The 16,529-nt window shown below is 49.0% G+C and overlaps 1 protein-coding gene across 4 annotated transcripts in view; it reads left to right on the top strand.

Annotated features, from left to right (window-relative positions):
• Positions 1-16,529, top strand: part of LOC146830275 (E3 ubiquitin-protein ligase TRIM39-like) — a 305,072-nt gene that overhangs the window by 138,452 nt on the left and 150,091 nt on the right. For all 4 annotated transcript variants that reach the window (XR_014961405.1, XR_014961404.1, XM_085604467.1 and 1 more), the window contains exon 2: positions 12,902-12,997. Coding sequence is in view for 2 of the 4 variants with exons in the window: in XM_085604467.1 (XP_085460593.1) it covers positions 12,902-12,997 (96 nt within the window). In the remaining 2 variants the exon portion in view is untranslated. The remainder of the gene's footprint in view (positions 1-12,901; positions 12,998-16,529) is intronic.

The raw sequence follows: 16,529 nt of genomic DNA, 5'->3' as shown, positions 1-16,529 counted from the left end.
GGCTGTTTGTCGCCTCTCCAGTTGCCGCCTGAGTTGAGTTTGTTGCGGCCTTGACTAACGGGGTCCTGCTTGCGGCCCCGGGCCTTGACTTTATCCTCTTCACCCTCCCCCCTCTGTCCTCCCTGAAGAACCATTTTGCCTAGGACGACGGAGTCGGCCGCACACATTGGGCGGCGACAGTCTGGTCCGAGCTGCTGTCAGGATGTGTCAGCAGCGCCAAAACAAGTAATGCCACTTACCTTTAGTACCACCAGTGGGGATGACGGAGTGTAGAGAAGTCCCCCTACTTCCCTGAGCACAACCACACCAAGAGTAGATATACACTACTATGTAAGGAAGCACCCAGGGGAATAGGGAAAAGGGATAAAATAATAAACTCTGCTGCTGTGCTGGAGTCTTCTTACACCTTAAGTCTGGTCTATGGCTCGGTATAACTTCAGAAGTCACCCCACAAACATAAGCTGCAGATGAAAGAACAGAGAGGGATATGAGAAATAACTCAGGGATTAATTCATATCACACATCAGGATGTTCCTATAGTCAGATACTCACAATATAACCAAGCATCAATACTCTTAGAGAAGGTTCTGAGACTATCCAATCCCAGTGAGACCATACACTGAGAGACGATGAACTGGAATGCCAGGGAGTTTATGAGCTCACTGAACCCAAGGATGATTTCAATCAACAAACAAGGTCACAGTAAATGGTGCCTTAAGAGGACTATGAATAGCACCATAAAAGAGCATAAGAACGCTGTTAATAGCACAGCATAAGAGCGAAGGAATAAAGTTGTGCACACAGTAGTCACAAGCTCAAGTTCAATACCACTTAGCAATTACGCGCCAAACCACTGTTTGCAAGCACAGTGTAGATTATAAGCACAGGCTCCAAAAGAGAAGACCAGCATGGAAATAATTACAAAATTAAACTGTTTCAAAAAGCAGAAGGAGCACTCCAGCACTTCCTTTCCGAGTGAGGCTAAATACCTTGCGTTTCCAGCCTTGGTAAAAAAACAGAATCCTCAGACCTTTAAAGCAACCCTTCAAACACTTCGGAATGAAGAAATGTCAGCAACGGTGATTAATGTGAACCAACTGGAACACTCCTCAGAGAAAGCCTGGGCCTCGGAAAGCAATTGCCTTGCTTGACGAAAGATTTTCATGTGAACCAACAGAAAAACTCCTCATAGAAAGGCTGGGCCTCGGAAAGCAATTGCCTTGCTTGTCGAAAGAGCTTCAGCAGAAAACAACAAATCCAAACCAGAAATCCAGTGGGGAATACCATCCACTTACTCGAACTCAAAAACAGGTGAGATTGTCAAGCCCCGACCCCAGGAAGGGGAGGGGCTTTATAGGAGCAGAAATCCAGCCGTCTCGTTATCCATCTACCAGCATTCCGTCCCAAGGGATTCTGGGACATGTAGTCCGCTGTGCGCCATTTGCCAATAGACCTGGTAACATGCATACAGGGGAAAAGAGCCTTAACTGTAGGTGCAGGGAAACCCATCTTTCCTGACCTACGCTGAAGAATCGCGACAGCTGCGCTCCAGCGCTGGTTGCCCCACCCGCCTGACTTTGGGCCACCCATAGGGGTTCGCTGGTTTCCCCCACTGCGAGACCCGCCTGCAGGGAACCCGGGCGCTGCAGCTCCTCGGTGCGCCACCGTGGGCAGAACAGACAGATCAGCTCAGGCCCCCGCCACCCAAACTAAAATGGACCGTTTCACCACCTTGGAGGCAGGTGCAGCCAGGGGAGCTGCGGCCTTCTGCGGACTTGTCTACTATCCTGCAAGCCATCCAAGCCTCGCAGACCTCGGTGGAGGGCAAGATCGCGGAGGTGCGAGTGGACATAACTCTTATCCGGCAAGATCTCCGATACGCCACTGCCTGGCTCAAGGAAACCGAAACCCGTATCTCCACTGTGGAGGATGATGTACAGCAACTAAAGGGGCAGATGGCCCGTCTTCAGTCGCATACTCAGGAGTTGCGCTGCCGAGCGGAGGACGCAGAGAATAGGTCCCGGCGCAACAATCTATGCCTGGTGGGCTTCCCGGAGGGGGCTGAGCAGGGCCGCACGGCGGACTTTCTGGAGATTTCCTTGGTTCACGATTGAGCGGGCCCACCGGTCCCTGGCTCCTAAGCCACCATCGGGTGCGGCCCCCTCGACCAATGATAATGCGGGTCCTTAATTACAAGGACTGGGACGCCATCCTGTCTGAAGCCCGTAAACAGCAGCAGCTCCTACATGAAAATCGCGCTATCATGATTTTCCCGGACTATACCCGCAAGGTCCAGAGTCAGCGATACTCCTTCGACGAAGTTAAACAAAAACTGAGGGCGCTCAATATCCAGTAACGGCTCCTTTTCCCGGCGCGCCTGCGAGTGGTGTTCGCCAACAAGACTTTGTTCTTTGATAACCCAACAGAGGCCTGGATCTGGGCGACGGAGGAATGCCCGTTGTGCACTGAGGACCGAGCTCCACTCCTGGGGGGGCCAGGGGTGGACCCACTCGCCTCACGCCTCCCGCTCCCCGGCCTCAACATAACCGCTCCTGCAGGCGCCGTGGACAGAGATGGACCCGCTCAGACTCCCCACCGGGCCGCCCCCGTCAGCCAATACTGCTCTCTGATAAACCTTCAACTGGGAGGCATTCAGGCTCATCTGACCACTTGGATCATGGGGGTGCTTTGCTCCGACCCTCCTTGCAGGATCTCCCAGACACAGACCTCTCATGCAGCCCGATGCTCTTGAATGACCCTGCTTGAACTCACCTCTGCCTGCCGGGCCTGGCTCTGCAGCCGGAGAGTGCGCCTGGTCTTACCACATTCCTTTCCTTCCTGATGGACTTGTTTATGCACATCCTGAAATGAGGAGGGGTCCTCCACGCTTTCCTAGTCCCAAGCGTTTTAGTTTGGTTGTTCACTCACTGGTTTGTTGTTAGGGCGACAGATGCTTCCGTTCCTGAAGTGTAGGGTGGAGGGTGGGGATGGGGGGGTGTGACCGTTGTCCGTTGTCGTGAGTTTTTTCTTTAATTTTGTGTTTTCTGCTTTTTAGTTCTGTCACACCAGCATTCACGAAGCACCTTGGTGTACGCCCGATAAGTCAAGCTGACCAGACCCCCCCTTTTAGACTTGTAGTCCCACAGCCATACCAAACAACATGTCTGACACTCCTTTAATAAATGCCCCCCTGCGCATCATGTCCTGGAATGTCAATAGCCTCTTGGACCGCTTTAAACGCATGGCTGTCCTCAGATATGTGCAGCGCCTAGGGGCGGACATCTTACTCTTGCAAGAAACCCATCAGCTGGGCAACCACTGCCCCTTCTTAACGCATTACGGCTATGACAGAGTGTGGCATTCAGGGTTTACACGGGGTTTCCGAGGGGTGGCGATCCTGGTGAAGTGCTACCTCCCCCTAGTGACTGTCCAGACGACTCTTGATGCCCAGGGTACTGTCGTAGCCCTTAGTGGCACACTAAACGGCAACCCTCTTAACTTGGTGTCCCTTTACTTTCCTCCCTCGATGCTGACGATGACCCTAGCTAAGCCTGTTGACCTCCTGATGTCTCTGCCCCCAGGTCCCACATTCCCTGGGGGTGACTTTAATGTGGTCTCATCACCCGACCTCGACACGACAGGCCCCCCCGTCCCCTGGTAGAATCGCACAAGCCAAACAGTTGAGGTCTTGGTCTGCATCACTGGGTTTATGTGACGCCTGGCGAATATGGCATCCTCACTCTAAACAATTTACACATACCTCAGCGGCGCACCACACACAGGCACTCATTGACACCATCTTCGTTCCTTCGACAGACTGTCTTCTGATTCAGGACGTCTCACTTCTTCCGAGAGGTACCTCTGACCACTCACCGGTGATGATCCGTACAGGTCCCCCCGCCTCTGTCCAGCAAACATGGAGGCTAAATGCCTGGTTCCTTCAGGACAAGGATTTTAGGAGGGTGGTAAGGCGGGAACTAAAACAACACTTTCTCTCCAACGAGGGATCCGTGTCCTCCCCAGGCACCCTATGGGAGGTGGGCAAGGCCACGATTAGGGGGGTCGCCAAAGGCCAACTCAAGCTCCAGCGACAAACCCAATTGGAACAGATTACTTCGCAGGAGGCGCAGGCCCTGCGCCTTGAACGTGCCTCGGCCCGATCCCCAGATGCTTCCGCTACAAGACTTCTAACCTGGCTCCGGTCAGAGATCAGGCAACTGTCACTGGACGCGGCCAAACTTCTTTGGCGCTCCACGGTGGCCAGGGTATATGGGTGGGGCGATAAGAATGGCTCACTCCTTCACCGCCTTGCCATATACCCAAGGGCGAACCGCATAATTACTGAAATAGCGGCACCAGATGTGTGTTGCTCCAATGGAGATGGCGCAGGCCTTTGATACCTACTACCGCCAACTATATGAGACTCGAGCCCCAACCCTGTCCCTTGTGGACCTGATGGACCTGGAGGGTGGCTGCCTTCCGAGTGTAGACGCCTCTACTCAAGCCGATCTAGACCGCCCCATTACCCGCAAGGAGATTGGAGAAGCGATCGCTCTTGTTTCTTCCGGCAAGACACAGGGCCCAGATGGTCTTCCTCAAGAATATTATGCTCACTATCGGGATGTTCTCATCCCTCACCTTGCTGAATTGTTTCTCGAAGCTGTGGGGAAAGGCTCCTTCCCTCAGGTGACGGATATAGCCACCATTGTGGTCCTTCCGAAATCCCAGTCCCCCACACCACGGTGCACAGATTACCGCCCCATCTCCCTCATTAACACTGAGGTCAAGCTGTTCGCCACAATCCTTGCCCAGCGACTCAAACCCCACCTGTCTACGTTGGTCCACCCTGGCCAATGTGGGTTTATGGCCTCTCGCGGCACCCGATGCTGTCTTCGCAGACTGCATTCAGCCTTGGCCCATCGCCACCTCCTCACCCCGTACCTGGCGCTTCTCCTGGTAGACTTCGAGAAGGCCTTTGATTCGTTGGACTGGGTGTTCCTTCAGGACGTTCTTGACATGATGGGACTCGGTCCCCGCTTTCGGGCCATGGTCAAGGTTCTGTACGCCCTCCCGAGGGCCCGTGTCCTGGTAAACGGAGTCCTGTCGGAGCCCTTGGCGATCTGAGGGACGAGGCAGGGTTATCCCCTTTCCCCCTGCTTTTCGCTTTGGTGATGGAGGCCTTGGCATCCCTGATGCGGTCTTGCGACAGGATGCGGGAATGGGAATGGCCCAGCGCCGAACCGGATAAAATCACCCTTTAGGCAGACGACGTCCTCCTCTATTTAGCAGATCCTGCCCAGTCCGACCCACAATGTCTTCGCATCCTGCAATCCTTAGAACGGGCCTCTGCTCTCCTCGTGAATCCCAACAAGTCGGTCCTGGTTCCCCTCCACCTCTCCTGTGAATGCTTTGACTGGCAATCCGAAATACCCCTACGTCGTCAATCCTTCAAATACCTGGGGATCCAGGTGAACCTGCTGCCCGAGCTCAGCTGGGCCCTCAATGTCACTCCACTGGTGAAGCGAGCCAAGGCGGACCTCCAGAAGTGGCTGCCCCTCAACCCCATGGGGAGGGTTGCTCTTTTTAAGATGCTGGTGCTTCCCCGCTTCCTTTACATGCTTCAGAACACCCCCATGTGCTTTCCCAGGGCCTGGTTCCGCGAGGTTGACGGCTTGGCCAACAAGTTCTTGTGGGGGAGAGGTAGGTCCAGGCTGGCGCTCAGTACTTGCAGGACTTCTCTCCATACATGACTGGTTCAACGGGGGTGGTCTGACCCCCGCTTATAGGCTCGAGCTGGGGGAGCTGGGGCTCGCCAGAATCCAGGCCTTTCTATATGGGACCCCGATTCCTTCCTGTCTTCCGGAGGTGATGCGCTCTGTGTTACTAGCCTGGCGGGCAGCACTGCGGCACACCAAATGGACACACACACTGACCCAATGTACACCCCTGTGGCACAGGACCTGGCTCAAAGAAGTGAACGGGCTTCGGGGCTTTGGAGCTTGGGACCTTATAGGTATCATGCAACTGGTCGACGTGTGGGTGGGGGATTACAAGCGCTCCTTCGACGATCTCTAAACCAGATACTCGCTGCACCACTTGCAATTCTTTCGATACCTCTAACTACGGCATGCCCTACACTCACACCTCACAACAGGTAAACAGTTACCGGATCACAGTCCGCCTGAAGCCCAGATTATGTTTGGGGATCTGGGAAAAGGTGGCATTTCCTGCATTTACCGTGCTCTGATCAACAACACCCCGACTTCCCTGGACCGACTGCGGGCACAATTGGAGGGCCCCTTGGAAGAGGAGGACTGGCGTGACACCCTTATGGCCCCCAGAACGGTCACTGCTTCCACCAGACTGCACTTCGTGCAGCTCTACTATTTACATGCCGCATACCTCACTCCGGTACGCCTTCATCGGGCAGGGTTTAGTCCGTCTTCAGCCTGTACTAGGTGTGGCCATGACCCCGCTGACTTCCTTCACATGGTTTGGGCCTGCCCCCATCTGGTGGGATTTTGGAGGGCCATCAAAGAGGAACTCACCAAGGTCCTAGGGTGGGGGGTTCCCCACGATCCTAGGCACACGATCCAGGGCATCAATGATGGGTTGGACGGGTCTCATAACGAGAAATTGTTTTTCACTACAGCTATGGTGGTAGCTAAAAGGGACATTGCGGCCTCCTAGAGATGCCCTGAACCCCCAAGTGTGGGGTGATGGCGGAGTGGGGTGGATTGGTGCGCCACACAGGAGATAGTCATGTATGTGGCACGCGGATGCCCTAAGAAATATCGCAGAATTTGGGGGAAGTGGTTGGGGGGGAGGTCTAGTCATAAAGGGATTGTCCAATTTGATCCCGTTTTTGTCTTATTACTGTCTGTACATTGGGTAATGAGGACTTGTATATGTAATCCTCGACTAGTGAGATATGGTGCTGAATGGCTGGTGCATTCCTTTTGTAAACCAATAAAATGTGTTTATCAAAAAAAAAACACTCTGTACCCGGCCGCCCTAGTGCCACTGGGGGTGAAACAACAGTGCATCACTGACCCTGGGAGACCCCTGGGTCTAACCCCAGAACCCTAACTCAAAAGACCGATTACTTACCTTGAAACTGATAACTCATTATTCCTCATAGGATAACATTGACACTTTTTCTCTCAAAAAGTTTTTGTGTCGACTTTTAAAAACTGCAAATAATCCTTAAAAATCAGCCGATTAACCAAAATGCATTTTCACAACTGTTTTCGGGAAATGTCCTAGTGCTGAATCCAAGATCCAGCACTGAGTAAGAAAAAGTAACAATAACATCTTACCTGCTAAGTGAATTTCCTCCCATAGGATAACATTGGTGATTCTATGTGAAAAAGTTTCTAAGTGTCAACTTTTGAAATACAATAATATTCCTTAAAAACCATCCCTTTAACCAAAATGCATTTACTCACCTGTTTTCAGGAAATGTCCCAGGGCTGAATCTAGGACTGTACCAGGCTTGCTTGGTTCTAGAAATAAAACAACAGTATATTTTTTTATACAAAACAATTGGCCTAGAGTTTAGTTCTTGAGTGTGTGAGACCATTTGCTGACTGAGTGTGTACATCAAATGCTTTACACTGTCCTCTGATACTGCCTTATAGCTCAACCAAGCTACCACTTTAGAGAGTAAGGTTCTATCTAAATTTAACCTCTGCCAAACCTCTGCAGACTCTTGGACTCTATACACACTGTACCTTACTTTGGTGCAGTATATATAGAGCCAGTTTCTTACACAGATGTCTGGCATGGTGAGCGCGTGATCACTGCATGGACTGTGTGTGCTGAATCCTGTTTGGCTATATGTTCCAAACTCATGTGGCATCTAACTTTACGGTGCTTTTAGGAGCATGTGTACCCCTCCGGCCATGTGTGCTTTATTGGGGCCAATCTCCCTGCACCATTGCGGTGTCCCTGCACCTATCTGAGTGATTGGGCTGGGATTTCCTCTTTGTGCATTTATCTGCTGACTACATGCCACCTATTAATGTGACCTATCAATCAGTGACCTCGGACCTAGGTCTCAGGGCATGCCTGACTACGTATTTTCAAGTCGGGGTTGACGTTGAATTAATAAAGGACAAATTTGTTATTAAAGGCACAAACATATTTTCATAAATGAATGTACTCCGTTTTTGATTTTAGTATTGCCTTTTCCATACTAACACTTGTGCTGTCTCTTCTACACAAGGTAAGATTTTCTTACACCCAATTGGCATACCTAATTTACTTATAAGTCCCTAGTAAAATTGTACCACATGTACCCAGGGCCTGTAACTTAAATGTCACTAGAGGGGCCTGCAGCACTTATTGTGCCATCAACTTACGCAGCACGTTAACACGTCTCAGGTCTGCCATTGCAGCCTGCATGCAATTTTAAACTGTCAATTTGACTTGGAAAAATAATGAGAAATAACAGAAGACCGGGACCTACTTGCTCACCAATCCGCCCAAGGTGCATCGCCGCTTGGCCTGGCTTTGTGGTAGTTTCTTCTGTATTCTTCTCTGTGACAGCAAATCCTGTTCAGCGGCTCCTCTCAGAAGGGGTATCCGGCCTTGTGGAGCCCTCCTCGGCTAGACTTGGCAGCTTTGTCCCACTGTAGATTTTCGACTTCCAAAAAGTGACAAAGTCCAAACATAAAAATCTTCAACGCAGTTTTACCCGGCTTCTCCCCGATGATAATGCTTCCTCCTCGGACATTGCCGGCTGCCTTGCCCGCTAAACTTTACCTTCTCAGACATTTTTCTTCAAAATGTCTTCTAAGTTCGAAGGTAAGCTGAGACAGGGCCCAATCCACCTCATGTATCTGAATCGCACTCTATCGCGGTACGCAATAACTTCTGAATTTGCTCGTCTCACACGTCTAGATGCCCACGATTGGCGCCCTGATCTTTTGGGTGCTAGTTTTTATCAAAGCCTTTAATTCCGGTTCCACTGATTCATATTTAATTAATTTCGGTGCCATTTTATTTATTACATTTTACTCTATTTGTCTAAGTTGGTGTGGGATGTTTCCTGTCTTGTGTTGTCACTTTATTACTGTTTATGTGCTGCATAAGTGTTTTACACATTGCCTGTACGTTAAGCCTGACTGTTTTTGTGCCAAACTACCAGTGGGTTAAACAAAGTTTAACTTGGAGTTGCTTGTGGCTTCACCCTGACAAGAATTTTTGTGGCTGTTGCTTGAGGAGTGTCAACAACCCCTGTCAACGAAAAACCCCTATTATTCACAATCCGGTCTCAGTCCAAGCCTACTCATCGCCCTATTCCTCTTCCTCTGTTCACCTCTCGTTGGTCCCCCTCATAGATGCCTATTCATCACCCTACTCCTCTCTTCCTACTCACCTCTCACCACCCCTCTCAGTACATGCCTCCTCCTCACCCTACTCCCATCACCCACTTTCCTACTCATTCTTCTACTCCATCATCCTACTTCCTCAGACTCCTCTTTGATCCTCCTTCATCCACCTGTCACTCCATCTTCGTCATCTTCCTCCTTTACTTTTATTTGATCTACCTCTTTCCTTTGCCTTACCCTTATTTTTGTTTCCCTTAATCTTGTCTTTTCTACCCTCGCGCCCTCTTCTAATCACCCTTCAGTTCTCCTCTTTGTACTGCATCAACGTTTCCTCTTGTCAGGATTCTAGAATGTTTAATCCTGTTCTCTGCCTCTTGTTGCCAAATTTATATAACCTGTGGCACTAGTGTTTTCAGGACATTTGATGACAGGATAGGATCACATTCACAGCTGCGAGTTACAAATTAGCTATTGCCATTAGTGGTCTAAGTAAGTTATTACCTCTACCATTCGAAATGCCTCAAAGCATCACATTTTGGAAGTTCCTGTGAGTATTTGGAGATCTCTTAGCATTGTTATGGTTTCTATACAGAAGAAGGCAATAGAGTACAAGGTATATCTGTGAGTGTCTGCATTTTCCTGGTCACAGACCCTGCATGCGGAGGGTGCGTGTCTCGCTTTTTCGCTGTGGCTGCTGAGTCCATGGGGGTGGGATGGGAGTGCTCCTTGAGGCACATGTCTGTTCCCTTTTATAGACACTTTATGAGGCTGTGGTCTGTTCTCTTCCTCTTGTCTGTTCTGTGTAGAAGACCCTGCACCAGGCTAGTGCCTGTTCATTGCTACAGACTGTGCTTACGGCACGTGCCTGCTCGCTCACTCTGGCTTCTATTTCACTGTCACATACTCTATAAGAGTCTGTTGCCTGCTTTATTGCTGTGGCTGCATGTTACTTCCTGTTTTTATAAGTCTGCTGCCTGCCCTCACACTGACTGCCTGCTCCCAGTTGCGGGCTCTGCACCAGGATACCGTTTGCTCTCCCATTTAGGCTGCCTGTTTCCTAGTGCAGAGACTCTGTTAAAGACTGATTGTTCCATGTTCTTGCTGTTCTCTATCACAGACAATGAGGCTAGTGTTTGTTCCTTAAGGCAGACCCTGTATGAGGCTGGTGTTTGCCCCTGTCACAGACCCTGTATGAGGCTGGTGTTTGCCCCTGTCTCAGCCCCTGTATGAGGCTGGTGTTTGCCCCTGTCACAGACCCTGTATGAGACTGGTGTTTGTTCTGTGTTGCAGACCCTGTATGGGGCTGTTGTTTGTTCCCAGTCACAGACCCTGTATGAGGCTGGTGTTTGTTCCTTAAGGCAGACCCTGTATGAGGCTGGTGTTTGCCCCTGTCACAGACCCTGTATGAGGCTGTTGTATGTTCCCAGTCACAGACCCTGTATGAGGCTGGTGTTTGTTCCTTAAGGCAGACCCTGTATGAGGCTGGTGTTTGCCCCTGTCACAGACCCTGTATGAGGCTGTTGTATGTTCCCAGTCACAGACCCTGTATGAGGCTGGTGTTTGTTCCTTAAGGCAGACCCTGTATGAGGCTGGTGTTTGCCCCTGTCTCAGCCCCTGTATGAGGCTGGTGTTTGCTCCTGTCACAGACCCTGTATGAGGCTGTTGTATGTTCCCAGTCACAGACCCTGTATGAGGCTGGTGTTTATTCCCAGTCACAGACCCTGTATGAGGCTGGTGTTTGCTCCTGTCACAGACCCTGTATGAGGCTGTTGTATGTTCCCAGTCACAGACCCTGTATGAGGCTGGTGTTTATTCCCAGTCACAGACCCTGTATGAGGCTGGTGTTTGCTCCCTGTCACAGAACCTGTATGAGGCTGGTGTTTGTTCTCTGAGGCAGACCCTGTATGAGGATGGTGTTTGTTCCCTGGCACAGATTCTGTATGAGACTTGTGTTTGTTCCCTGTCACAGACCCTGTATGATGCTGGTGTTTGTTCTTTGAGGCAGACCCTGTATGAGGATGGTGTTTGTTCCCTGGCACAGATTCTGTATGAGACTGGTGTTTGTTCCCTGTCACAGACCCTGTATGATGCTGGTGTTTGTTCCCTGGCACAGATTCTGTATGAGACTTGGGTTTGTTCCCTGTCACAGACCCTGTAAGAGGCGGGTGTTTTTTTCCTGGGACCGAAACTGTAAGGAGGTGTCACCTGCAACCTTGTTGTCTGTTAGGGACTGGTGTCTGCTCTCTCTAGTTATGCCTGCCTTTTCCGTAGCACAGACCCTGCTTGAGGCTGGTGCCTGCTCTTTGTTGGGCCGGTGCCTGTTCCCTCTCACAGGCCCTTCAAGGGCTGCAGCTGGGGTCTCACAGACTGATGCCTTCTCTCTGCTGCCTTTGCCCCCTGTAAGAGTTAGTAATGGAAGAGACTGCTCTGTAGAGCAAGGTCATGGGGTCATTGAAAGGAAACTGAGATAAAAAGAACAAGCATTTGCAATGCAGTCGGTCTCGCCTTTGGGACCTTATCTGCATTTAGCTATGCAGCACATTAGCCTGGGCGCTGAAACATCTACTGTGCTTTAACATGGAGGGAAAGTAAGCACCTAACTGCGAGACACGCCAGGTATGGGAACACATGGAGAGAAATATTGACTTTCAGCTGGAAATGGTATAGTCAAAAGCTCTGTTTATAATATAAAAGCAAGGGCTTTAGTGTTCATATCACTGAAAATTCAAGATTTGAAAAAATAAGTATTTTCTATGGGTGCTTGTGGAAGACAATTTTTATGGACTGAAATCTAGAAAATGCAAAAGTGATTCTGGTATTTTACTGACCTCTGCTCGTCGTTTTCTATCAAGAATGTTAAAGAGAGGCAGTTGCCAGAAAAATGAAAAAACATAAAGTAGTTCAGCAGAAAGCAATTCTGGTATTTTATTGACCTCCACTGGTTGTTTTCTATCAAGACAGGTAAATAGAGGCAGTTGAACAGAAAAAAAAGTCCCTAAGCGGAAGCAGACAAGTCCTAGGGCTAATCTCCAGAGCCCACAACGTACTTACACATATAAGTATATACTAAAGTATATATACTAAAGTATATACTAAAGTATATACAAGAGGTCTCGAATGCTCGACCTAAAAACCTGCAAGTAAGAGAGAGGGGCGTCAAGGATTGAGGGAGCAGCTTGTGACATATTCAGGACCAATCCAGACATCTGTTTCAGTCCTTACATAAGGCTGTCCCGGTATTTTAATATGGATGTGAGCGCCCTAGAAACCTCCGTCTGGATGTGTGTGTCTGGTACCTATGGTCTGGAAACACGTGGCCTGTACCTACAATCTGAACTTACCATCAGAGCATCTGTGGCTTGGTTTTGTGTGGCTGTTGCCTCTGATTTGGAAACCTGTGGGTAAAGGTTATATTCGGGATATGTGTGACTTGTGATTAAACTGTGAATGCGAGGCTGCTACTTTCAATCTGCACATGTCTGGACGATCATGCGATGATTATTATTGTATGAACAACTTCACTTTACAGCTCTACAGTTGTCACATGTGTGCTTTCCTCTCTGCAGGTGAAGCTCCAGGGCTGGCTGTGCCCTCTGAGGAATGAGAAGAGATACATTCTGAAGTCTAAACACAGGAAAGAGGAACGATATGACAACATGAGGGTGAGTGGCAGCCGTGAGTCCTGTGCAGTTAAAGATCTGCCGTTGTGTGTGTACAGCTCTGTGCATGCATCTGTCTGGGTTAGAGATGCACAGAAGCCATTTGTTCCCCCTCCAGCCTGGGTCGTGCCTCCACCAGGTAAATATCCTGGGTGGAGGGTAACTGACGGTGGAGTGGGGGGTGTGGGGGGAGGGGAGGAGGGGGAGGGGCCAGATCTTTCCAAGGGTCTTCCCCAAAGAATCGAAAACAAGTATGACCCTCCCAATCTTTACGTAGTAATCACATGGTTACACGGTCTGTCTCAGAGTGTGTATGCATGGACCCTTGGCCTCTCACTGTCAGTGTGTGCATGCAGGGTGTGTTTCTTGTTTGTGTGCATGTGTCTGTTGGTGTGTTTGCGTGTGTATGGTAGCAAAGATTTTTGCATGTATGTGTGTGTGTTTTGTGTGCATCTTGAGTCATTTCTTTGTGAGTGTGCACTTTCATGTGTGTCTGTAACGGTCTCTCTAAATTTGCGCATATTGGGCTGTGGAAGAATTTGAGTGCCTGGCAAAAGTTGTAAAGTTCAATGTTTGGTATTCACAAAGGGCATTTACGAGTAGTAAATTCCCTTTGTAATTCCCAAAAGTCGTGTAGTTAGACTTTCGTCTCACTTTACCTTTGTGAATCGGGCCCAATATGTTTAGACAAGAATATATGTGAAAGGTAGTTGTGAGAGAGGATGGTAAGAAAATGGTCCGGAAGAGAGTAGAGCGCATGTCTGTGAGGTCAGTTAAAGAAAGAAGAGTGTGTATGTGAGGTGAGTTACAAGAAAGTGACTGGAGAAGTGAGAGAGCAGGGTGTCCAGATGGAGAGAGATGGGGCCTGCATATAAAAAAGTGTGAGAGAGGAAGGTATGTGAGAAAGAGAAAGTGTAGTGAGGGATGAGAAAGATGAAGGTGGGAATCTACAGGCTGCCTGAATAAACATGCTAAGATCTGCACAGATTGGTGAGATTATAGAGGAAGTGTTGTGGGGATGATGGGGTTAGCAGGAATCTGGGGGTGCGGGATATTCCTGTTTGAGGAAACTGTTATGTATTCCATGTGCTGACCATGTGTTAAACTATGGCACTAGTCCTATTCTGTGTGAAAGGCGGGAGGGGGCATGAATTGAGGGGAAAGTTTGGCATGTATGAGAAATTTCAATTTAAATTATATTATAAAAAAGAAGAGAAAGGATGTAGAGAGGAGAAGAGAGGAGAGGATTTAGTGAATTTTGCAGAAGGAATACTAAATAAATGCCTCGGTTGCCCACAGTGGAGGATTTTATATTTCTATTAACCGGAGAAAATATGGCTCCAGTGCTTTGGGGCGTATATATGTGTGTTGTGGCTGTTTTCTCTGTCTACACGTTTAGGTTCCATAGAGATCAAATTAAAGTTCTTTGATGATGATGATATATCAAATAATATGGGTGCTAATATTACAACATTTGCTAGGGCTGCTTTCAGTTTCTAGTGGCGCCCTCTCACCGTGACCTATTGTTTAAGGGAGAGAAGCCTGTAATGCTGCTGTACCTATTGTGTAAGAAAGGGAAGCTTGTAATGCTGCTGTACCTATTGTGTAAGAGAGGGAAGCTTGTAATGCTGCTGTACCTATTGTGTAAGAAAGGGAAGCTTGTAATGCTGCTGTACCTATTGTGTAAGGGAGAGAAGCTTGTAATGCTGCTGTACCTATTGTGTAAGTGAGGGAAGCCTGTAATGCTGCTGTACCTATTGTGTAAGGGGGGAAGCCAGTAATGCTACAGTACCTATTGTGTAAGAGGGGAAGCCTGTAATGCTGCTGTACCTATTGTGTGAGGGAGGGAAGCTTGTAATGCTGCTGTACCTATTGTGTAAGGGAGGGAAGCTTGTAATGCTGCTGTACCTATTGTGTAAGTGAGGGAATCCTGTAATGCTGCTGTACCTATTGTGTGAGTGAGGGAAGCCTGTAATGCTGCTGTACCTATTGTGTAAGGGGGACGCCTGTAATGCTGCTGTACCTAATGTGTAAGGGGGGACGCCTGTAATGCTGCTGTACCTATTGTGTGAGGGAAGGAAGGTTGTAATGCTGCTGTACCTATTGTGTAAGGGGAGAATCTTGTAATGCTGCAGTACCTATTGTGTGAGGGAGGGAAGCTTGTAATGCTGCTGTGCCTATTGTGCAATGGAAGAAATCTTGTAATACTGCTTTCCAAGTAGTAACCACTGTGAGAAGTTGGCCTGGCATATGCCGGTCACTAGTTATAGTGGCCACCTTGCACCAGTCCAATTCGACTCTTATGGGAGATAGGTTTAAGACAACCTTTTAAAGAAAGCTATCCTAGTGGTAGCTGTGGAGAGCAGCCTTCAGGCTAAGTCTCTGAGGAATGTAAAGCAGCTTGTTTGACCTTATAACCTCTTGAATTACCAAATGAAAAGGACACCACACAGGTATATATATCAAATATATATGTATTTATTTCTAGACACACTCTACTAATCTCTTTATGAGATTAGAAGCCAGGTATACATTCAAATGTCAACAGTTCTCAATAAATTAAGCACAAATATGGCTGGAGCCCTAGGGGCATACCAGACCATATACTAAAAAACATGGGTTAACAAAGTCGACTTGCAAAATGACAAAGCCTAGGGCCTTGGGAATCGCTGGGGCTTCACTACTGCAGTGTTAGCAGGTAAGTAAAGAGCCCACGGGAGACGCGTGCAGTGTCTAAACACAGCCGCGGGTTTCCTATAGGTTACAATGGAGCAAGTCGCGGTTTGTATTTTAAAGTTTTAGGGCACTTCGAAGAAGTCAACAAGCAAGCCACTTACAAGGTAAGTATTTCGAGGGCCAACACACACTTGGGCACTGGAGTGCACGAGTTACCTCACCCACGGAAGCCGGGTGCATAGGTGTCTTTTGGTGTCGGGTCGAGATGCTGTTTTCAATGGAGACCAATGAAGACTTGCTGCTTGTGACGACTGAAGAGGTGTCCGCTGGAATCCGAAGGTGGATTGAAGATGAAGAGGACCTGAAAATTGAAGGGACAGTGTTCAAGGTCACTTGCCAGTGACCGGTGGCCAGCAAGATGGATGACCACAGATGTCGCGTCACTTCAGGTCGTCGATGGTGTTTTGTCTCTTCGCTCACGAGGTTCAGGAGGGATCGACGATGACCAGCATCTGGATTCTGAGTGTCCCACAACGTCTGCAGCTGATGACAGTGTTGGCAACCGGAGTGGAGCCAACAAGCCTTGGCAACTGCAAGTCTCATGTAGACTGAAGATTGATGATGATGCAGACCAGCAAGGTCTGATGGACTCATCGAACAAGGGTAAGTGAAGGCAGGCCCGGAGCAACCAGGAGAGCCCTTGAAGTTGGTTAGAAAGTCTTCGGGGGAGTCACTAGCCAACGGGCAAGTAACTGCAAAGACGCTTTCACAGGAAAAGTTTCACAGAAGCCCACGGTCACTTGGGACGAGGTAGGCTGCTGATTTTTTAAACAAGACCTGCTGGGGACTTGGGCCACAA

The sequence above is a fragment of the Triturus cristatus genome, chromosome 5_1 (assembly GCF_964204655.1).
Source record: "Triturus cristatus chromosome 5_1, aTriCri1.1, whole genome shotgun sequence".
In the NCBI taxonomy this organism is placed as follows: domain Eukaryota; kingdom Metazoa; phylum Chordata; class Amphibia; order Caudata; family Salamandridae; genus Triturus; species Triturus cristatus.
The sequence above is the reverse complement of the archived record's forward strand: the minus strand, read 5'-3'. Positions and strand labels throughout refer to the sequence as shown.